Consider the following 23962-nt stretch of genomic DNA (forward strand, 5'->3'; position numbering starts at 1 on the left):
CCAAAATGATGAGATGATCTTAAGGGAGTTCATATTACACTTATGTTGTCATCAAAAGTATTGCTGATGCTTGGGATGACGTAAACAAGACAAATACGAGAGGAGTTCGGAACTAATTGTGCCCCCAATTCACACAAGAATTTCTGAGGTTTGCAGCTGATATCTCTGAAATGAAGTAAGCTGTGGTTGCTATTGGAAATCATCTGCAGTTGGACATCCATGAAAGTGATATCATAGTTACTTGACTCCCATGGGAAAGAACTAAACCGTGAAGACCTTATGGAACTAGGGCAGAGATGACCGCATTTAGGGAAGAAAACCAGGACCTTAAAACTCCAAACTCGAAAGTTTTCTATGAAAGAGTTAGCTGATGCTTTTCATCTTATTGAAGCGGGAATGGCAAAGTTAGAGCAAGATCCTGATACAGAGAGGTTCCCCAAAGTTTACTGTACAGTTACCGAAGGCCGGAGATGCTACAAGACTATTTATAAAGCACTGTGCAAGCTTTCCTTGATGCCTACTTCAAGGAACAGAGCCAGAATGATTCTGCTGCTGGAGTCCAATACCAGTCCCATCCTCTCCAACAATTCCATCACCCTCTACCAAGACTGTTTTCAGTTTGGACTGTGCAGTATTAGTATTTACATGCACAGGTAAAAGTAAATGTTCTGTTAAGAGAAACCTTTGTCAAAGTTGCATTTAAAGTAGAACGTCATGCAAACTTAGGCCCTTTTCCACAGGAGGACTTGTCCAGCACAGATGCCCAGCAGGTCATCCCAGTGATCCTTCCTGTGCTTCACAGGAAAGATCATCACTAGTGAATGGAGGGGGAGCGGCCGAGAATTGTTCCAGCCTGCCCACCCCCATTCACAATAATCAGGCCTATCAGTCATTCAGTTTTCTGCATTTATTCTTGTTCGTCATTCAGTCTGGTCATGCATGGATGTGTCTATCTGAACTATTTCTTGGCTTGTGTAAAAGGGCCCTTAGTTTTGGTTAGTATGGTGTGAGGTTAGAGCCACTGCAAGATTTTTACTGCCGTCTGTGTCCTAATTAGAAAGATTTAATCTCCCTTGATGCCCTTGAGAAAGCAGGAAGTGAGATGAAATCTACACCCAAGACAAAAATTCTGGAGTTACAAAAAAAATGTACCTGTTCCAACTTGCATACAAGTTCGAATCAAGAACAAACCTACACAACCTATCTAGTTTATAACCCAGGGACTACCTGTACACCGGACTCATAGTTGTTAGTCCGATTTTATTCTTTGGGGCTGGGGTGTGTGTCCCCTGTCCTCGTCGGCTGGGTATATACATCGGCACACGCAGCAGCCCTCTGTCCACAGGATGGGTGATTTATTTTGCATCCCTATGATAGGCCATCGATGTGAGATGGGCAAGGGTCCAACCCCCTGCCGTCCCACAGTCAGCTGGTTGAAGGGACCATGCTGCTTGAGCAAGCACTGTTGCGGCTTTTGTTGTTTTACCAGGCATATCTTTGTCCGTGTCATGGCTGTGCCCGGTACTGCAGCTTATTCCAGGGACTTACTGCAGAACCAGGCACCGTTACCAGAAAATATACAGAGCTGTTCTGGTAAGCAATTGAGGTCCCAACGGTCCCCTGTCTGCCGTGGTCCCTTCCGTTAAGTCATCTGTGCTGCGAGTCGGACCCTCACTAATATAATGATAGACCATTAATATTAAAGTTCTTGAAAAACCCCTTTAAATGACAGATCCTCTTCTTCTTTATCTGGATGTGGTTGTTTTCTTGCCTGCTTCTGTAGGTATAGCTGTAAAAACAGCCAAGTTTTGGGACCCAGGCGTTGCCGTTGCTCCATCCTGACCTTTTGTCTTCATGCATACCAGCCTCCCACCGAAACATATTCATAGCTCTCTACGAAATTGTTTGCAAGCCTCTCTGTGGAAGAACATGAAATTCATTTGAGTACATTAAAGTGTCACTCTGGGTTCCCATTTAACAGTCTCTTGTATTTTATGTGCACTTCCAGCATCGGTGGTAATGTCCTTTCCGAGTTCCTTGCAAGGATGTTCGGCTGTTTTCTGGCTGACAGAGGCAAATGGATACTCCCTGTCAGCCCATTTATACGTCTGAATCTTCTTTTCCCCTGTTGTGTAACAGATGTATTTCCTGGATTTATGTGTGCCCGAGTGGTGTGTCATGTACGATTGCTTTTATCTCCCTTTAATTATTTATTTTTGATATTTATTTCTTTTTCCGCAGACTAAACTTGCCAATGGCACTTCCAGCATGATTGTGCCCAAGCAGAGGAAGCTGTCCGCAAACTACGAGAAAGAGAAGGAGCTTTGTGTCAAGTACTTTGAGCAGTGGTCCGAGTGCGATCAGGTGGAGTTCGTCGAGCACCTGATCTCTCGAATGTGCCACTACCAACATGGACACATCAATACGTACCTTAAGCCAATGTTACAAAGGGATTTCATCACTGCACTGCCAGGTAAAGTAGTCAGACGGAGTGGAATCAAGTTTTTAACGTTTACTGTATTTTCAAGATGGGGTCCTAGTGGGAAGTGTTTCTTTTTGAATTCTTAGGTCATAAATATTGCAACTTTCACACTAACCACTTGGCTGTCCTAATAGGCTGATATGGTTTTGGGGAGAACAATTTTCAACTAGGACTTCGTACACCGGTGTAGGCTCAGCGGTGAACTCATTATGAGGGCAAGCTTATAATGTAAGGGAACAGCTCTACTATAAAGGAGGCCGATAATGGACACTTAGCAATAGATGATGGCAACAACTCCGTTCTCCTTCCTCATTGCACATGACACAATACTAATAGAAGTCAATAGATTTCGTTCTGATTCATACTAAGGTACTTAAGACGGCTGTTGGGCACTTAAGCACCCAGCTACCGTCCCAACGATTATCTCTCCTGCGCTCTTACACAGTAGCGACAACCATTCACTGAGTGGAGGCCGAGCACGCCGATGTTCTCTCCCGGCTTTCCACCTCCAGTAAACAGGCAGTCGTTCATAGATGAACAACTGCCTGTTTAAAATGGGTTGATAACTACTTGGTTTTATAAGAGCTAAAAGCCAAGTGACTCCGACACAGCACGACAGTCGTCTGTCATCACTCTTTTGACTGATCACCTGGGTGACCGTTGGCCCGTGTAAAACTACCCATATACATGTGTGATCTGACATCAGGCAATGGTTGTAATGCAAAGCCACAGCCCTCCTCTAATGGCAGAGATCTGATCAGTCAAAGGATAGAACACTGCGAATACTGGCCGTGGCCCTCAAAGGACGAGCCTAAGAGAACCCAACAAGGGAATCCCTGCGACACGATCGGCCCATACTTTATATGAGCACGTAACTTGGGGTCCTTTGAAGGACGTCAGGGCTGTCTTATTTGTTGCACGCTAAACTTCCGTACTAAACTTAGTATTTATACACTGACTAATCTACTCTACTCCCAGACTAACCAGAAGTGTTAATGACTTTTTTTTAATATATATATTATATGCTTTTACAATAAGTAAACTTGACTGTAAATGTAATTGGGCACATTTATTAACCCTTTCTAAAAGTTGGATAGTGCATACTAAGACAGTCTTACTGACAGACAGATTGCTCACAGCAACTTATGCTGGATGGTAAATGTGTCAAATTTTAAGTCATTCGTATGTTTAGTTTATGTTACAAATTGCACCCAAATTTTGGCAGAATTTAGGACTCTTCTCGAAGCCAGGCCCGTATTCGGAGGAGTCAGAAAGTGGCCTAAAGTGTCTGAAAACACAAAGTAAATATGGCGCGAACTTGTAAGACCATTTTCTGCCACAATTTGGTTATTTTGAATAGTAACCCTGCCCAGTATATTGGACACACGTTTTGGTATCCTGCTAAGTGATGTAAACTTTTTAACCTTCTGTTGTCCTTCCTGTAATCACTATTTGTGACTAGTCGTCAAGCTATAATGACCCATTAACTGCTCCATTGTTATAGGCCATGTATCTAGAGCACTGTATGGCGGCTTGGCAAACAAACAGTTACTGTAGTCACATGGCTGTCTTTTTTTTACTGCAGCTAATTAAATTAGGCCCACTTTTTGTTTGCCAAGTGTCCCAACGCATTAGAAGTGATGGCTTTGTTTCTGGTCAGCAGATGGTTAAACTTAGGCAGGTCCGTTTCAATAGAAGCAAAGTTTCAGACTGGGATATTGAGTTTTAATGGCATTTCTAGGAACAGTTGGCTGTCAGCTGGGTTGGGTGGCTGGGGGCCAGTTGTCCCTTTGGGCTAGTGATATTTAATGATTTAAGCCCCTGGGGAATACGATGCAATAAAGCTCTTCAGCTGCACAGAACCTCTTGGGATGCAGACGTGTCAATCATATGTCTTATGATGTAGTTGATTGTTGGAAACCAGCGCCATTCAAGAGGTTCTGCTGCAGAAGTGCCCCTTTACTCGAAGGAGAAATGCTCCAACGTGACACGTAATAATCCTGTGCGCTACATTTACGGGCATGAAATGCTCCTATCCTGACCATATACTGATGTAGCAAACGATAACTTGACATTTTAACATGTGATTACTTACAGCATAGTAGTACGTTCTAGTCATCCCGATGGGTCGGTCTTGTCAACGATCGCTACATCTGCGGAGCCCAGCTGGGTATTACTGGCTCCTAGATGTGTACAAGAAGGGCACTAGGACTGCGAATTGAATTGTATGTGGGTCGAAAGATACTAGAATAAGGGCGCACGGGAAAGCCTTCAAGTGTGATAATTTGGCGCTCGGTTCCATTACAGAATTGGAATTTCATAAAACCGGAAACACAAAATTGAGTAAACAGAGCAATTGGGAACTTCACGGACTGTATTTTCTTTTGAAATCGGTACATTTTGTGTTACAATTTTCAACACAGAGTTGCTTCCCCCAACCGGGAACACTGCCTGGTCTGTAAGACCCCTGGTGCTATCTTGGTGCTCTATAGAGAGAATCGGGACCCTCCCAGAACCACTTCGAGTGCCTCTCAACCAGTAAACCAGTAGCACCAATAAAGGGCAAGAGCCGTTAAACATCTGTCTGCAGATGGGTTGCTTTTCCTGATATGTAAGACTCTCTGGTTTGGCTTACATCCTGTTCCACGGCCCGTTAATGGGTTGTTTCCCTAAAAATATTGGACAGCTTTACTATTCACAATACAACAGTATTCTGGAGGCAAAATGCACCAGAAACGGTCTTGCGTGCTTTGCACAATATTTACTATGTTTTTAGGCACTTTCGGACAATTTTTCCTTATTTGTCCATTAAAGGGCGTGACCTAACTGTGCCAAACTGTCTCGAATTGTGCCAAAATAAGCCAACTAATAAATGATCGAAACTTAGACCATCTTAAAAGTCAACAGATTTATCATTAAGCAGAGCTACTGTGATAAATTTGGCATATTTTAGGACCTCTACCTGCTCGATTTAGCTTTTTTCCTCCACCCCACTGGGTAGGTTTAGGGATCGCTGGCATAGTGAGCGGCTGCTTCTGAAGTTGCTGCTGCTTCTCTGATGTCCGAAGAGATTTTGAGCCAGCGGTAAGGCACTTGGACAGCGTTACTGCGGAGAAGCAAGATGGAGGATGTATTTACATAGGCGCAAATCCTATCGCCTTCGCGAATGCGCACATATGCTCCATGTAAGAATGTGGCTTTTGCCTCCCCCGATTCTGAAATTCTGTTTAACTGTGCCCGAAAGGTGGAAGGCGGCTTCATCACCGAACACTAAAGATACCACAAAACCATCGGTTTCTATTAGAGTTTGCATATTCTCGCAGAAAAAAACGTCTCCTCGCGTTGTCGTCTGGTTTCAGGACCGGTAACAATTGCAACTGGTAGGGTACGAACATTTGCGCAGAATCTCCCACACAGTCGGCCACGGGACGTCCAGTTTCCTGCTTGCTCTGATGGTGGATTTCTGAGGACTTTGTGCGAAGCTCGCACAGACTCATTCCACTGTTTCCACGCTTGGTGGAGGACAGACGGGTGATTTTTGCTAACAGATGCTACCTTTTTCCTTAAAATTGTGGAACCACGCATGATTTGTGCGCCCACTGAGCGGATCTTCATCAAACTTTGTTAGAAACTGATGCTGCACACTAATAACAGACCGTAGACGTGAAAATGAAGAACACAATGCTTTCCTATCTTCATTGGCAGCCATTTTGTATTAGATCACCCTAACCATGACTACGGCAGTAGAAAACTTTTTGGGCCTCGTTAAGCAAAGCTGTAAGACAGTCCTATTTGCGCGTAGCAACCAATCACAGCGCAGCTTTCACTGTATCTCAGCAGCTTGAGAAATAAAAGCTGCACTGTGATTGGTTATGGGCAACAAGGACCGTTTTAAATGTTAGTTTTGCTAAATCCAACTTTAAGTTTATGTATTGATCATCTTATTTTTGTATCTGAGTGTCGTTATACCGGAGTTCTGAGGGGTCACATCAGGAAGATCATCTGGAATAGCCCTGTATGTCTCGTATCTGCTGATGCCAAATTAAAGGGACTTCTGTATATTTGTCTATTTATATGAAGTAATTAAAGCCACTGTACCGAAACCCGAGTTCTGGAGTCTTGTCGGAAAAGGATCAATGCTGTCAACGGCACATGCCATCACTGTGCCCCAAGAGTCGCCCACGTTTAATATGATTTTTTTTGTATTTGTGGTGTGATTTGCAAAGTAACATACAGAAAGTGACCGCAAAAAGAAAAAAGAACCTCTCTGGCGTGGCCGAAGAGAAATAATTTGTTTGAGCGAGTTACCAATTAAAGACGTAAAATTGATTAAGAGGAAAGCTTGCATGGGAAGCCATGATAATCACCTGACTGAGTCTTCCGGCTTCTGCATGTGACTCGGATCCTCCGCTTCTGTATGGGATTAGTTAACCCAGTGTGGACGGTTTAGAATAGCTTCGTGCTTCTACCTCCCTTCTGAGGAACCTCCTGATCACGCTACTAAAATGTGACATGGACAGAAATAACCTCCTGCCAATTCTTATTTATTCCCTTCCTCTACTCCCTCTTCACCGAGAAGATGCAGGAAGAGGTTACGAGTGCAACTATCTTGGTTTATAGACCTCCGTTCCTTCGAGATTTGGGTGAAGATTAGGCTTGAGTGGGCGGTGAAGAATTTTAATAGCCATGTCCGTCTATTCTAAAGGGTATATAAAACCCCCTCACTGTATGCAGATATAAATCTGCTAATACAAATGGAAGGGCATTAATCAGCCTCTTAAGCCTCTCGATTTGTTTTTAGTGCCGCTTTTGGTATATTGATGAAGATAAAATTTGGCTTAATTATCCCATAAGGCAAGACTCTTCTCATGCCGTGGCTTAGATAGAAAGCTCCAATCAGACAGAAGTCTGGGTAATTAAGGATTTTGGCTGAGCTCTACATTTACAGGAATATATATATAATATATAAAATTAGTGTGTGTGTGTGTGTGTGTGTGTGTGTATATATGTGTGTGTGTATATATATATCTATCTATATATCATTTTTTTATTGAGGTTTAGATTTTTGAATACAATTGCCCCATAATTTCTAAACCTATATACAAGCATACCATACATAGAACATAACATTACCCCACCCAAGCAATACAGTTAGGCCTCGTTCACACGGGCGACACGACATCGCTGCGATTTTATCGTATCGCTTATCCGTGCGACATCGCCGCGGCTTTGTAGAGCTACAAAGTCACATGTGGTGCTACAAAGTCGTGCGACTTTGTAGCACCACATGCGAGGTTTTTCGGGGGAGGCTTGAAATATAAGCCCTTCCCCGAAAATAAGCTGAAGCAGAAGAAGGAAAAAAAAACTAAACACACATACATCACCTGTCCCACGCTGTCAGTCCGGCCGCATCTTCTCCCCGGGTCCCCGGCAGCGATCATCATTTTGTCTTCTGGCCGGGGATTCAAAAATCCCTGCCTCCAGGAAACGCTGGCTGTGATTGGCTAAGCGTCAGCCAAACACAGCCAGCACTCGATGAATGGCAGTGATTGAACCAATCACAGCCATTCATCAAGTGCTGGCTGTGATTGGCTGGCGCTTAGCCAATCACAGACCACATGGGACAGGTGATGTATATGTGTTTTTTGTTTTTTTTTTCCTCTGCAGTCAGGGCTTAAATTTTAGCTTTGACAGTAGGATTTCCTACTGTCAAAGTTCCATCGCATCACACGAAAACGCGTTTTCATGCGATGCAACAGGGAGGAAAGCTCCATAGGGAAACATGGGCTACAAAACCTCGTGTGTCGCGGGCATATCGCCGGACTCGTGAGGTTTTTGTGTAATTTTGTAGCATGCCACAAAACATCGCATGTGTAAAGTAACCCATAGGAAAGCATGAGCTTCACATACATGCGATTTGTAGCAATGCTACAAAATCGTGCGACTTTGCAGCCCGTATGAACGAGGCCTTAATCGTAACATTTAAGCAAATCATAATCTCCCTCATCCCACTAAAAAAATAATTAGGCACATATAAAAAGAGAAGAAGGTAAAAAAAAGCCCAAAACTAACTCCTCTCCACTTGGATAGAGTTTGGAGGTTAAATCCTCTTTGGATGAAGCTGCTTGATGGGAATACTAGACCGGAAGAGGTTTATTGGAATATTTTCAGATTAATATGGGCTCTCCCTCGGGGTTTGTAGTGTGGGATGTTATGAAGGCATCTATACATGGTCATTATATACAAAAGATTAGCCTACATAAGGCTTAAGCCGAATGCACACAGCTGGGTCGGATTTTGCATACAGGATGCCGCAGTGGAAGCAGACCCTGTGCCGGCCGGTTATTTCCCCCACCCCCAAGTACTACTTCCGATTCTTCCTCTCTGTGCTGCAGAAATGCCGTCTGGAGAGGACGCAGATCCACTGGCTTTCAATAACATCAGTCTGTGCGAGTCCTGCACGAAAATAGAGCATGCTGCGATTTGTTATTTTTTTTTCCCCTCCGCTTGCGGAAATCATAGTTTAACTTGGATCGTGTGACCGAGCATCACATACAGAGGTCCCCAGTGATATCTCTCTACTTGCCAGGAGCAGAGAGATTTTAAATTTCCCAGGCTGCGAATCAGTCTGTGCACGCGCCCGACATTTATGTCTGGCGCGCATGTACAAAAGGTGCCGTAAGGTCCTGGATGGACCAGAACGCCACGGGGCATCGCCGAGGACAGGGGTGAGTACTTTCAGCTCGCCTCATGAATCTGCCCAATGAGGGGAGCTGAATCTTTAACTTTATTTAGCTTTTTTTTTCTACACTTTTATGCGATCGCCATTATCCATTGGATAATGGCGATCGCGTGACGGGTGACGCTCACCGGAGTCCCCCATGACAGCTGCAGGCTCTCGGCTACCTCCGACGGCATGGAGCTGTCACGTCCACAGGCCCCGCAGCTTTAAACCTCAGGGCGAGCATGTTTTTACGGCCCTGAGGATTAAAGCCAACAAAGCCAAGACGTACGTGTAAAAAGGCACTAGAACGGTATGTGAGAAAGGGATGAAGGGAGGGACTAGATCCAATTTTAATAATTAAATTCTGAAATAAGTTTAAGCAGATTTCTGAACTAGATGGCGTTACTATTAGAGATGAGCGAGTATACGCGAGCGAGTAGTGCCTTAGCAGAGTATCTCCCCGCTCGTCTCTAAAGATTCAAGGGCCGGCGGGGGAGAGTGGGGAGGAACGGAGGGGAGATCTCTCTCTCCCTCTCTCTCCTCCGCTCCCCGCCGCAACTCACCTGTCACCCGCACCGACCCCCGAATCTTTAGAGACGAGTGGGGAGATACTCGGCTAAGGCACTACTCGCTCGAGTATACTCGCTCATCTCTAGTTAGTATATACACCCCCACTGGAGGAACCCTAAATTGTCAGAGTTTAAGTTGCTCGGATTTTCAATATGGAAGAAGAGAGGGGTAATCTTTCTTTCTTTCTTTTTTTTTTTTTTTAATCAATTTTGAGAGCGTTATGATGTTCTCGTAGTTATTTTTTCAGCCCCTTTGGTTACGGAGTGCGTTTGCTGCTCCGGCCGGTCAGTATCTGTCCTTGCGGTTTAACTCCTGTTAATGTTCTGGAGCTCCGACGGCCGTAATATCGTATTTGTATAGACAGATGCTTTCTTACTATTTACAGCAGTTCCCAATAAAGGTAAAAGAAAAGTGGGGAAAAAGCTTCAGGCTGAATTGGTGAAGATAAATGGGCCGCAGTGTTGTATGTGGGTCCACTGATATCTCTAACTGGAGGGTCAGCAAGTATCGCTGTCGGATTTAGTGCATGGAGTTTATCATACCGCGTTTAAGTTGTTTAACAGGGGTATGAAACTAAACTCAGACTGTCCGACATGTTATATGGATGTTGTCTGCGATTGTGTAAAATTGTGAGAATTTTGGAATGGGTAACTAGAGATATTTAACAAATGTGTCTTGTCGATCTTGGTTTTAATTCCAGAATTAGATTATACCATACACTGATTATACCATATACTGCAATACTTCAGTATTTTCATCTTGTCCGCTTTTAATTGCAGCTCGTGGATTGGATCACATAGCAGAAAATATCTTGTCCTACCTGGATGCCCAGTCATTGTGCTCCGCGGAGCTTGTGTGCAAAGAGTGGTACCGAGTCACGTCAGATGGTATGTTGTGGAAAAAGCTTATCGAAAGAATGGTGCGAACGGACTCCTTATGGCGAGGACTGGCAGAGAGAAGAGGATGGTAAGCACTAACCCACTGCATGCGCTAAGTCAGCGAGGGTGCATTCACAGTTCTATTATGGTTGTTTGTTATAATTCCATCTCTCTGTTCCGTTTTTGGAGAAGAGCAACGGAATGAATGCAAAAATTACACATATCCGTCTTTTCCCAATTTGGTTTCAATGGGTTTAAAAAACAAAAAATAAAAAGACTCAGCAGATTGAACGTTTTCACTTGGCTTCCATTCCTTAAGGTTTCCATTTTTTTTTAATGGAAGAAATGGCGCGGTCTACAGCACGATGTGTTAAGAGTAGAGATGAGCGAGTATACTCTCTAAGGCACATTACTCGAGCGAGTAGTGCCTTAGCCGAGTATCTCCCCGCTTGTCTCTAAAGATGCAGGGGGCGGGAGAGCGGGGACTCACCTGTCACCCGCGCCGGCCCCCGAATCTTTAGAGACGAGCAGGAAGATACTCGGCTAAGGCACTACTCGCTCGAGTAATGTGCCTTAGTGAGTATACTCGCTCATCTCTAGTTAAGAGTAAAAAAATAAAATAAAAACCTTGAAATTAACGAGTAAAAAAAAAAACGAAAACCTTTATTTCCGTTTTTATTTCTGTACTCCAAAAATGGACCGGAGAGATGGAGCTCAAACTGCCAGCACTAATAGAAGTGGGACTGCTCACCGACAACTACTTCTACCCTCGGACAGCTTGGCCAGGAGGGTATGTTCACACAGCTGATTTCACCACAGAATCCGCCTGCAGTTCTTCTACCACTGTTTTTGGCGCACAGATTAAACCCTGTCAGTAGGTAAATCCATGTGCGGAATTTCCAATAATGCTTGTCCGTGAAGAATTGACGTGTCACTTTACGCAAAATCTTACAGCGTGGAATATCAGCCACGGTTTTCCAGGCAGATTCTGCAGCCAAATGCATCATGTGAACATAACCTAAACGTATTTCTTTGGAGCAAGCCAAATGCATGATGGGAAAAGGATCAGTGGGCAGATTCAATAAGGTAGATTCGGCAGCTTCTTTTTAATTTGTTTCTACCATGTGTTTTACCGCGGACCTTGTTGCATTTGTGTTTTTTTTTTTTTGTTTTTTTTTTAATATGCTACCTTTTTTTCTGCTTTTGTAATGTTTGAATATCTACATGTGGTACACATCAGTACCCACATGGATTCCTTTTTTTTTTTTTTCAGTTCTCTAATTATTTACCAGGACAATCGTCCAACAGTCTGCTGAGGTTTAGATTACAAAAACCTCTTTTATAGGGTTTAGAGCGGATGCATAGACATAGAGTTGAAGCAACAAAATACGTCCACGCTGGTGCGCCAGTAGTCTAGGATGTTACATGCTGATCGGAGCATAGGCCAATAGGAAAGGGTATATTTGTTCATCAGGTAATGAAAGGAGCGCAGCAGTCCTTTTTCAACACTGGGGGGCTTCAGGAACAAGCATACTGGCAGTAGAATAGTGAGAAAAGTTGAGGAAAAGGTAATATACTTACCTACTCCAGTCCTCAAACAAATTGTGTTTCCAGGACTGAAGTATTTTATTAAAGGGGTTCTACCAAGATGACAAGTCATTCCCAATCCACAGGACAGGGAATAATTTGCTTATCAGTAGGGGTTTCACCTCGGAGACCGGTCTCTTGTCCCCCATCCTCCTCACTATTTATTGCCCCCCCTGCAGTGGGAAGGAGACTGAATGGAGTGCTGGTCGCACAAATGGACTGCGGCTCCATTCACTTTTAATAGATCTGCTGAGACAGCCAAGTGGCAAGAGCTCTGGTATTTCCGGCAGCCATATTGCAATGAATAAGCTGCAAACCATGCATGCCCAGCCAGCTCTACATTCCTTCTGACATCACTGCGGGGGAAGAACAGACTCGCTCAATGACAGGCTGAGGAGGACACTAGATCCCCGATCTTGAGATCAGTGGGGGTCTCAATACTGAGACCCCCACCGATCAGCAAGTTATTCCCTATCCAGTGGATAAGAGATAACTTGTGATCTTGTTAAATATGCTTTTAAATAGTTACTAAATTTTGCCTGCAGCTACCACTGGGGGAGCTAAAAAGAATACTGTTTCTTCATTCTAAAATCTCCGGCGGCTTTATGCAGAGCTGTTTGTCTCCATGGTTACAGACTACAAACAAACCCTGTGTAGTCTGATCCTGTAGTCATGCTCCCTTCTTTCCGTCCCCTTACATAATCTCAACATGCATTTGGTAGATTAGCATTGCATAGTATGCAGATAGAAGGGCAGGATCAGACTACACAGGGTTTGTATTTTTTTGTCTACCGTCAATAGATATAGCTCTACTCAGCAGCTAGACATAGAACGGTATACAATTCTTAATGAAGACTTTTGGTTGGAAAGGTGGATATAGATGGCTTCTGTTCTCTTTATACTTCTAGAAGTAAAGAAATCTAAAAGCGTATTCCAAACTTAAAAGATCTTGAGAATGGAACCTCTTCCTTAGATCAGCCCAAGCAACGTTGTCCCTTTACCCCGCCACATTCGCCTATAACGTCCTGAAGAAATGTGGCTGTGTGCGCGCAGAAGAACATTTGCACTTAACGGATGAGATGGTCCTATGTATTCTTTGTGCCGCTAGTTACCTTGGACCATATTTTAACTTTATAAATGCATCGCCTTAAACAAGAATCTTAATGTCCTCTAGGAGTATTAACATGTTCTTTTTAGAACCGAGAATAAGTGTTCCTGAATCTGCCAGAGTTAAACTGTTTCTTCCCTGTCTTATGAGCCCACCGAGCCCTATTACCTGTCTCCTGGAACCACAAAGCAGTCAGCTTTTTAGAATGGCCTCTGTAAATATGAATGAGAGAATTTGCATTGAGTCATCTTTTGTGAGTTTCTAACTCAATAACTTTCCCTATTTTTCAAGCAAGAGCCACTTCAGGAAAAGGAACGTAAAATATGAAACCTATAAAGCCATAACACGGCTCTTTTAAACCACTCTAATGGTAATGGATGATGTGTTTCCGGAAAAAAGCCTGTCCATCGCCATTGAAAAATTGCTTGACTCTATAGACCAGCGTTCCTTAACTTCAGTCCTCGGGTTGTCTAGTAGATTTTGATTGGAATATATCCTAGAGCGCACACGTGACCGTTCCAGGGGCAATTTCAAAAACTAGATCACTTACATAGTAACATAGTATGTTGGGCTGCAGTGGTCACACATGTTGGTGATGTCATCGCTGTAGCAAGAAGTAGCGAGCAGGCAGGGATTGGTGAATGCAGTAAGGCGCAATGTTCATGGGCAAGTTTGAATTGCAGAATCCGTGCAGACGATCCGCAATTTAAGCCGCTCATTGGGAGACATGCGGATTTGTTTTGCAGACCTTCTGGTCCAGGAAAACAAATTGCAGCATGCTCCATTTTGCTGTGGTTCCCGCACGGACTGCTTCCATTGAAGTCTGTAGAAGCTGTCCGATCCGCGGGAAAGCAGGATTTTAAAAAAAAAAAATCTACCGCGCATGTGCGGCGGCCAGCGCTTCCGCACACATCCGTAGTGAAGACCCAGACAGGTAAGCACCATATTCCCCACAGGTAGGGGCGGATTTTGCTGCAGGCTCCCGCATGTGGAATCCAGCCCACCCGTGGACATGAGGCCTGCAGGTCATTTTACGTGGGACAGTTGTCGAGAGCTTAAGCTTATACACAGGAGCGATGGTTGCTCAGTGAATGGAGGTGGAGCAGACCGGAGATCACTTCTAGCCGCCCACACAGGCCAATCGTCCTTGGATTTTTATGCCTGCACAAACTCCAAGTCAAAATGTGTTATTTATTAGAGACTTTTACAAAACTTACAACATGGCTGACCTGGTCTGGAAATTGTGCAACATCAATACAAAAAAAAAAATTCCGGAGGTAGGCTACACTCTTAAGTAAACATTTTACTGCGATCTCTGTTTTATGTAATAAACACCTAACTGACTGTTTAACGCTAGGTCAACAGCTGGTGAAACAGCAGAGATATTCTTACTAAACATTATTAACCCGTATAGGAGATATGTGAACCAGTCTCATTCGCTGTGGACTGGTATTCCTACCTGGAGATCTCTGCGTAGGGGTAGGAACAAGGAAAGGTGCAGGTGGAAGGGTTATTGGGTGAATACTCAAGCCCCTGGGTATGCTGGGGAAGAAAGGGATGAGGAGGACATATGTAGGAATAAGAGAAAGGAATAGATGTACAAGAGAAAGGAAAGAGGGGGAAGAAGAAAGTAAGAGCAAGAGAGATAGCAAGAGATTGAGAAGTCGCCTCAGTCCGACTTTAGCAACACAGAGCCTCTTCTCCTATTAGTTAGGTAAAACCTCATTCATCAACCACTGGTCATAATCGGTAGACTTGCAAAACACTATCCACACCTTCCGTGTTGTAAAAAACACCATCAATTTATCATCGTTGTCTTTAGCTCCAAGTTCCTCCATATGGCTGATTTCATCCTGGGCTCTTGACCGACTCATCCATGTCGGAGAGGCCTGCAACTTCCAAAACCGTGGAATCACCATCCTCATGGCCAGAGGAAAGAATCTAAGGATGTCTCTTACTGGTCTTGATCGAACCCGGAAGAATTGACAAAAGGGCCGTCTCTGGAGTGAGCGCTAATGAGCCCCATCTCAGGGTATTGTACAGAGCGGATATTTCCAACCACAGTCCAGCAATAAGTAAACAGGACCACCAAATATGTGTGAACATGCCCACCCCTTCCAATCACCTCCAGCATCTGTCAGACGATCCCGGATACATTCTCGCCAAGCTGGCTGGAGTGTGATACCACCTAGTCAGGATTTTATAGTTCAGATCATGGAGTTTACCTGAAACCGACACTTTGAGTTAAAGGGGTTGTCTCGCGGCAAACATCAAAATTTTACCTTACCCCATTCCCCCTGTCACCCCCTGGCATAAAATAGCAATTTAAAGCGTTTTTTAAACCGCTTGCTACTCACCGATCCGACGAAATATGAAGTTTTAAAAATCTTCTCCCTAAGATGGCCGTCGGTCCTTTCCCAGGGATGCACTGCGGTTTTCTCCCATGGTGCACCATGGGCTCTGTGCGGTCCATTGCCGATTCCAGCCTCCTGATTGGCTGGAATTGGCACACATGACGGGGCGGAGCTACGACGACGACGCGGTGACCAGCTCTCCAGCACGAGCGGCCCCATTCACCAGCCAGAAGCACGGACTGCGCAAGCGCGTCTAAAAACACCAGAAGACATCAGAATTAGACGGAGCCATGGAGACGGGGACGCTAGCATCGGAGCAGGTAAGTGAATAACTTCTGTATGGCTCATATTTAATGCACGATGTATATTACAAAGTGCATTAATATGGCCATACAGAAGTGCATAACCCCACTTGCTGCCGCGAGACAACCCCTTTAAGGTAAGAGCTTTTGTCCAGTCATTGCCTAACAGAGCCAAAATTGACTTTTATCGCCTATCCACAGTCTGGATAGATAAGTCTGATTGGTGGGAGTATTGCTGCTAAGACTCCCATTGATCCCAAGAACTGGAGTCCTATGTCTCCTTCTCCACTACATGCTCATTGAACCCTCAGCAGTGACGAGGAGGTTGAATGGAGCAGTAGTCGGCGCTCAGCTATCTCTGACAGTACTATTGAAGATGAATGGAGCTGCACCGCAAATGCTTGACCACTGCTTCATTCACTTTTCTCACTGCAAGGGGCGCAGTGAGGAGGAGAGGGGGAGCACAGGTGCAGTGGGTGTCTCATCGGCGAGAGTCCCCACAATCGGACCTTTATGTCCTATTCTGTGGATAAGTGATTGGTCAATTTTGGTACAAGCCCTTTTAAAACAAGTACATCACCAGTGTAATACTAAGAAAATCCCGAAAACATGACCGGTTAGGGGAATTTAAAAACTCAGAAGTGCCTCAGAAATTGCCAAAGGTGTCCTCTCTATAGAATGTCCTCAAATCCTGATGTACTTTGCTCGAGAAACCCTGTTCTAGAGGAGTGGTCTTCTCAACAAAGACTGCATATACAACACATAGGATATGATGGAATTGAAAGTACCTCACCGAAAACCTGATCTTGTTAAGGGGATGAGTTTTCTCAAAGATTTAGTCTTTTTAAGAGTTTTCTGTGTAACGTGTCGAACATCTCACACCAAAGTTGATAATGAATACCAAGTACATAGTGAAGGGTCCTTTTTTGTGATGTCTACAGGAGCTTCAGGTCTATGCTGACCTATTCTGCCAGCTCACGTGGACTAAAATTTGCTGATGATCCTAGACCTTTACGCTCTACAATATTCGCAATGTAAACCCGCCTGGACTGCTCATCTACAGTGTTGAAGAACTGATTGGCAGATTAACAAATCTTAACTTGACTGTGATAACTTTCTGCAGCAAATTATCTTTTCATGCTACCCCAAAAGCTATTGATCATCGAACACAGCAAGTCCCATTCTAAAAAGCAAGTGAAAGGGTAACCAAACCGCTGCACAGAAAGTTATCATGCGTTAAGTCAAGTTCAACTTCGTTACACACGTCGAAAGGTGACCGTTGATGATTCCATTGACAGTGCCACATTAAAAGTCACTAACGTCTCCTATACAACCCTCTCCCCTTGACGTGGTCTTCTATTCTGTTGGGTCAGCAATATCAAATTGGCCTCTGAAACCGGTTGGCTCATGAAGATGTGCCAAAACGGAGATCTCTATTGCCCCAACATGTCCATTCATGTGTGGCCAGCAGCTACCTCCACCGATGACAGCTGTTCTCCAGGACTCGTAGTCCCCAACTCTTCACCAAGACGATAGTTCTTGGGGAGACAACCTTTGATACTTGGTGTAGCAAAAACGGAGAGGTTTTTTTTTCCACTCGAGTTGCATCGGAAAAGTCGTTTTGTGGCAGGATATTATAATTTCAGAGCATAAAGCTATTCTCCCACCATAGACGGCATTAGGTAATTTTGAGTGCAGATCTAGTTTTACAAAATCTGAATTGGGACTGCATAATTATACCGAGTAATTCAGCAAAGAGCAGTAATCCATGTAAACTGCTTCCGTTTGTAATGAATATTGTATTTTTCTTTAATATTGGCTAAGCAATGGCAGAAATTTTTACCCACACATCCCCAATTAATCATCAGGACTTTGGGTCTCGCCAGGTTTAGTTGGCAGGGCACAGATTTAGGTCTTTTAATACGAATAAAGAGATTATGTAAAATGAGTTTACTATATCAACAGCGGCATTTCTTCAATCTACGCTGCAGCTAGATATTTGCGGAGATGTAACTGTATTTCTAATGCGAAGACTGCGGTAAATTAATAGCTGCAACGGAATCGTGACTAATGTGGCATCTGTGATGCCTCGGTGTTCTGGACCAGAATGCAGTTTGGTGATATAGCAAGATGCTATTTGGAACAACCACATGTATATTTTTCTTTTTTTTCCCATTTTTGACTCAGGTTGTTGCATTTTTTTGACCATTTTATCTCAATTGAGATGCCCTTTAAAGTAAAAAAATACTTTTTTAATGGAACACTAAAGTAAAAAAATGTATCAAAAAAACTGGATTATGTTCCATAAGAAGAGAAACAAAAAAAATAGATTTTCTGTATGGTCTCCTACATCCCCCCCCCTCCCCCCTCCTATGGGATTGGGGACTGGGAGCCAGTATGCTGTTGCTGAAACCTTCCCTCACTGCTCTATATGCAGTCTGCATGAACTTCTGTTTTTTTTCTGCCTAGTTTCCTTCACAGTAAGGGTAGTTTTACACTAGCCGGCTTTGACCAATAGTCAGCCCATGTAAAGGATACTGAGCAAGAAATCGCTGATTAGTCACTAGATAATTAGTTTCAGCTCACTGAAAAGAAGCAATTAATGACTGACTTTTCATTATGAGCGACTTCTTGCTCAGTGTAAACAGGCAGTCCATCTCTAAACGGACTGCCTGATCACTGTGAATAGAGGCAGCTGTCCAGTAGAGATCTCTTGTACGATCCGCTTCCATTCACTGAACTATTGCTGCTCTGTGAAAGCAGAGGAACCTCAGTTGTCCCATGTAAAAGGCCCCAAAGATAAACTTTTAGTTTATCTTCAGATGAATCCTCTAATGTTAAATGTAGCTCACTTGCCTATAAGTATATGTAGAAGTGGGATTATATTATATTTTTGGCTTTTCAAAAGTTTTCCTTGGGCCGCTACCTTGTAGGTACGCAGTTTCTTGCCGCATTGTCTGGCCATTTCAGCCGAATGGGTGCGCTTTATGGCAGCTGCAATGAATAAGCATTAAAAGGGCATCTATGACCATAATATGCGGCCACATTTAGGGCAAGAATATTACAGTCACAGAGCTGCTGGGCTCTTAGACCAAATTAGAAAGAGATGGAGTGCTATCCTCTGTACCATAGACAAGACAATCGCAGTGGTTCTGCATTCAGTAATGCTATTAAATGATAGTGCTTTAAGAATAATGAGATGACTCTGCTAAGCTTGTCCCATTCTACACTGTGAAGTAAACAAGTAAGCTGCAGGAATTTTCAGTTTGTGTATGCTGCAGTAGCCAGTGTATAAGGCTGTATTTACATATAGTGCAACATAGATCGGAGAAAATCTGACCCACATCGCACTCATTTTGCAATCGGACAAAACTCGCACCTGAAAATTGTTCGGGTAAATACAGCCCTAGGGCTTATTCACAAGAGCGTATATCGGCTGCCGTTTTCACGGTTGGCCGATATACGCTACCATCTGAGCTGTTTTCTCCCTCGCCGCCTCTTTGCCTCTTTGCTTCACTCTGGCTGTTTGCGGTGGGAGGGGGCGAGGTAAGCTCCCCTCCCCGCCTCTTTTTTGCAGCTAGCAATGGAAGGGTGTGGGGCGGTGCTTTGCTCCACCTGCCCTGCCCCCTCATATCGTAAACCATAGGGGAGGAGAGAGGCAGAGAGTTGGGGAGGGAAAGGGGAAAACAGCTCAGATGGTAGCGTATGTCAGTCGGCTTTGAAAACGGCGGCCAATATACTCTTGCGAAAATAAGCCCTTACTGCAATAGGATTTTTTTTTTAAGCCAGCAGAAATACAGTTCTAAGCTCTCACTCTTGACCTGAACGATGCAAGTTCAATCCCCGCATGGTTCAGGTTGCTCAAGGTTGACTCAGCCTTCCATCCTTCCGAGGTCGGTACAATGAGTACCCAGCTTGGTGGGGGGTAATAAATAACCTGAAAGCGCTGCGGAATAAGTTGGCGCTATACAAATAACAAGATTTATTTTATTTATTCAATTTGGATAGCAACATAAAAAGTTTTTTAAAAAGTGATTAAAACTCTGATTTTAAATAAGCTGACCTCTTCTGATGATTCATCGTTACCTAAAAGAAATTTAATGATCGTAGTAGAAAAGAACAAGCGCTCGATTGTTATAAGACGCCAGATTAACGATCTGTATTATGCATTAAAAAATTCTAACCATATTCCATTCTGACAGCCGCGCTGATATATGTAATGTGTATATATTAAATGCCGAGGAATCTCTTCTCTTACAGATAAAAATTAATATGGTAAAATAATCTAAGGAAGTGAAAAATTTAATTCTTCCTTCCCTTCCTAAATATTTCCTGTGAAGAATGATGATCAGAAAGTGCCAAGGTTTACAAGGGAAAAGCCCCCCTGGGCAGCTGTTGCTATTCATTACTATAAAAGATTAAAGCAAGTTTTTACTGTTTACAGCATCTCTGTACGTTGGGATCAAGTGTAGTTTGGCACCTGGTTCTTGCAAAAGGATACCAGCTGCATCTCTTCCGCGGTTATACCGCCTCCAACCAATAGGGGAAAGATAATACGCGACACAACTCAAGATCTTATTTCCCGGTGACTGTGAAAACCTTATTTTTCTTGTCATTTTAGGGGTCAGTATCTATTCAAAAACAAGCCGCCCGACGGAAAGATGCCGCCGAATTCCTTCTACAGAGCACTTTATCCCAAAATTATCCAAGACATTGAGGTAAGCACTGCTAACACAATGCTATATTGCAGTTAGAAGAACAGTAACTCGGAAGACTCCTCCCTGCTCTTAGTTGCTTTGTGACCTCAAAACAAAGGTTTTAGTGATGCCATGGAATATCAGGAGTGCCTAGACAATGAGGAAATGAGTTGATTGAAAATTGCTATATAAGGTAATAGGAAGAACACAACTCTGTTGTTTTATGATGTAAAGACTAACCTTCAAATGAACAAAACCTAATACCCATGCCTAACAAACTTAGTAGTCGTCTAATGCGAAATACGTTCATTAGAAGATGGTTTTTGAAGATCTTTTTGTTATTGATCTCAACGTCTCGTCCTTGTATTTTTTTTTTTTTCCTCTCCCTCACTCACCTCGTTTATATTCTATTAACAATAGACAATAGAATCTAATTGGCGGTGTGGACGACACAGCTTACAAAGAATTCACTGTCGGAGTGAAACGAGCAAAGGAGTGTACTGCTTACAGTATGATGACCAGAAGATCGTGAGCGGACTCCGAGATAACACGATAAAGGTGACGTTTTTAACATTTTTGGGAATGGTTTTAAATTGTTTTTAACTTTTTACACAAAGTAGTCTTTAAAGGGTATGGAAACCTTTGTGTGTGAAAAAGTCCCTGCAGAAAAAAAATGATTCACTTATCTTTTTTTTGCTTTTTGAGTTTTTGTTCTCATGCATTTAGAAAGCCTTATACTTGCATTGAATGAAGTGCTCCATTGAGATTTCTGGCTTGGAGCATTCGCAGCACTGATCAGCTAGGCTCAACTCCCCTTTTTTTTCCGATCAGAGGCTGTTTTGTAGTTATGCCCACTCAATATTACATAATGCTCTCCTTTTACTATTTAGTAGTGGGGGTAGATTGGTGCTGGTGGAACAGGTAAGCACAGTGTAGTTCATTACAATACAATGCTATCACTAAATCAAATAATAGGATGGTGGGAGATGAGCTGGACTAAAAACAGAGCCATACTGTGGGCATATGGGTGGGGTGCATTCAGTTGGTCTGAATGGTGAGCGGAGCATAACAAAGCAGTAGTACTATAAGGCGCAGCATGCTAGGGCATGGGGGCTGGCAAGATGATCATCATCTCCCTACACTATCAGCCTTCTGTAATACGTTTTCGCCCTCCAGGCAGATTTTTTTTTTATTGTTTATTACGGTCTATCTAAGTTAAAAATAGTAAAAAAAGAATGACTGGCTGCTTTCTATAGACTGCACTTTCCTGTGTGGAAGACTCACATGAACTTCCAAATGACAGTGTGCTGCCTTCTTCCTGTCGCAGCAGAAGGGCCCCGAGTGGTCGTGTCTCAGAAATCCCTCACCGTGTAATGTGCATCCCTCAGTGCATGCTCCTTTAGGCTCACGGGAAAATGCCTCATTTTCACTGACAGATTTTGCTAATATGTCAGTCCTCTACTCTACAGTGCCTTGGAAAACAATACAAGCATATAAATCAATAAATCAGACATTTTTAATGAAAACAAATTACAAAAAGTCTTAATTTCTAAAGACACATTGATTAAGGCATTATTCCAGGAAGCTTTTCCAAGAATTCCTTGCTAGTGTATGATCAGTCTAGTATAATATAACCAGGTTCATCTATCATCATTTATCTCACAAAAACTGCTTATTAGTACAAGGCATGTAACATTAATGACTGATTCGTTTGCTGAACCTTGTTTATTTTCTATATCCTAGATTTGGGATAAGAACACTTTGGAGTGTAAGCGAGTACTGACCGGACACACGGGGTCTGTTCTATGTCTTCAGTATGATGAGCGAGTAATTATTACGGGCTCATCTGACTCCACTGTCAGGTATATTGCTACATATTATTATATCATTGTCATTCCTGCTCCGTACTGCATACAGTGTTCACCGAAAAATCCTTACTCCTCCATATTCACAGCTTATTACGCTCTTTAATCCTTTACAGTTACAGTGCACTAACCTGTTCTCAGGCTTTCTAGGTGGTGGTGTGTTTTATTCAATCAAGTATCTAGACGGAGTTGTCAGAATCGAATGAAACTTTCCATGTGTGATTGTAACATTAATATAAGTATCGGAGCAAAAGGAGAATTTATTGCAGAAAACTAAACCCTTGAAGGGAGGCTCTAGTACCCTGTTGTACCGCCTCTAGCTTGGATACAAGGTGTGATACAGGCGGGCATGAAGGCTCTAGTACCCTGTTGTACCGCCTCTAGCTTGGATACAAGATGTGATACAGGCAGGCATAGAGGCTCTAGTACCCTGTTGTACCGCCTCTAGCTTGGATACAAGGTGTGATACGGGCGGGCATGAAGGCTCTAGTACCCTGTTGTACCGCCTCTAGCTTGGATACAAGATGTGATACAGGCAGGCATAGAGGCTCTAGTACCCTGTTGTACCGCCTCTAGCTTGGATACAAGATGTGATACGGGCAGGCATGGAGGCTCTAGTACCCTGTTGTACCGCCTCTAGCTTAGATACAAGATGTGATACGGGCAGGCATGGAGGCTCTAGTACCCTGTTGTACCGCCTCTAGCTTGGATACAAGATGTGATACGGGCAGGCATGGAGGCTCTAGTACCCTGTTGTACCGCCTCTAGCTTGGATACAAGATGTGATACGGGCGGGCATGAAGGCTCTAGAACCCTGTTGTACCGCCTCTAGCTTGGATACAAGATGGGATACGGATGGGCATGGAGGTTCTAGTACCCTGTTGTACCACCTCTAGCTTGGATACAAGGTGTGATACGGGCGGGCATGAAGGCTCTAGAATTCTGTTATACCGCTTCTAGCTTAGATACAAGGTGTGATACGGGCAGGCATGAAGGCTCTAGAACCCTGTTGTACCGCCTCTAGCTTGGATGCAAGATGTGATACAGGCAGGCATGGAGGCTCTAGTGCTCTGTTGTCCTGCCTCTAGATTGGATACAAGATGTGATACGGAGGGCATGGAGGCTCTAGTACCCTGTTGTAACGCCTTCAGCTTGGATACAAGATGTGATGCAAAAAATGATAAAATAGGTCAGCACTTCTCAATAGAAAGCCATAGGTGCATGTTAAACCATGGCTGCAACATACAATAGAAGCAGAAACCAAAAAGTGGCAACAGCACGCAAAATAAGTTTACGATCAGAAATATACATACCTATAATAAATACCCTAACCACATTAAATAATACAAGGTTCCTGGTATATAATTTGATCAAATCATATTGGCCCATCTACCA

At 43.5% G+C, this 23962-nt stretch overlaps 1 protein-coding gene across 6 annotated transcripts in view; it reads left to right on the forward strand.

Moving 5' to 3' along the window:
* BTRC (beta-transducin repeat containing E3 ubiquitin protein ligase) overlaps nt 1-23962 on the forward strand; it is a 213046-nt gene that overhangs the window by 155879 nt on the left and 33205 nt on the right. For all 6 annotated transcript variants that reach the window (XM_066600943.1, XM_066600945.1, XM_066600947.1 and 3 more), the window contains 5 exons: nt 2242-2473; nt 10556-10742; nt 20627-20723; nt 21123-21260; nt 22446-22564. In XM_066600943.1, coding sequence (XP_066457040.1) covers nt 2242-2473; nt 10556-10742; nt 20627-20723; nt 21123-21260; nt 22446-22564 — 773 coding nt within the window. The remainder of the gene's footprint in view (nt 1-2241; nt 2474-10555; nt 10743-20626; nt 20724-21122; nt 21261-22445; nt 22565-23962) is intronic.

Source organism: Eleutherodactylus coqui, chromosome 4, assembly GCF_035609145.1.
Source record: "Eleutherodactylus coqui strain aEleCoq1 chromosome 4, aEleCoq1.hap1, whole genome shotgun sequence".
Lineage (NCBI taxonomy): Eukaryota > Metazoa > Chordata > Amphibia > Anura > Eleutherodactylidae > Eleutherodactylus > Eleutherodactylus coqui.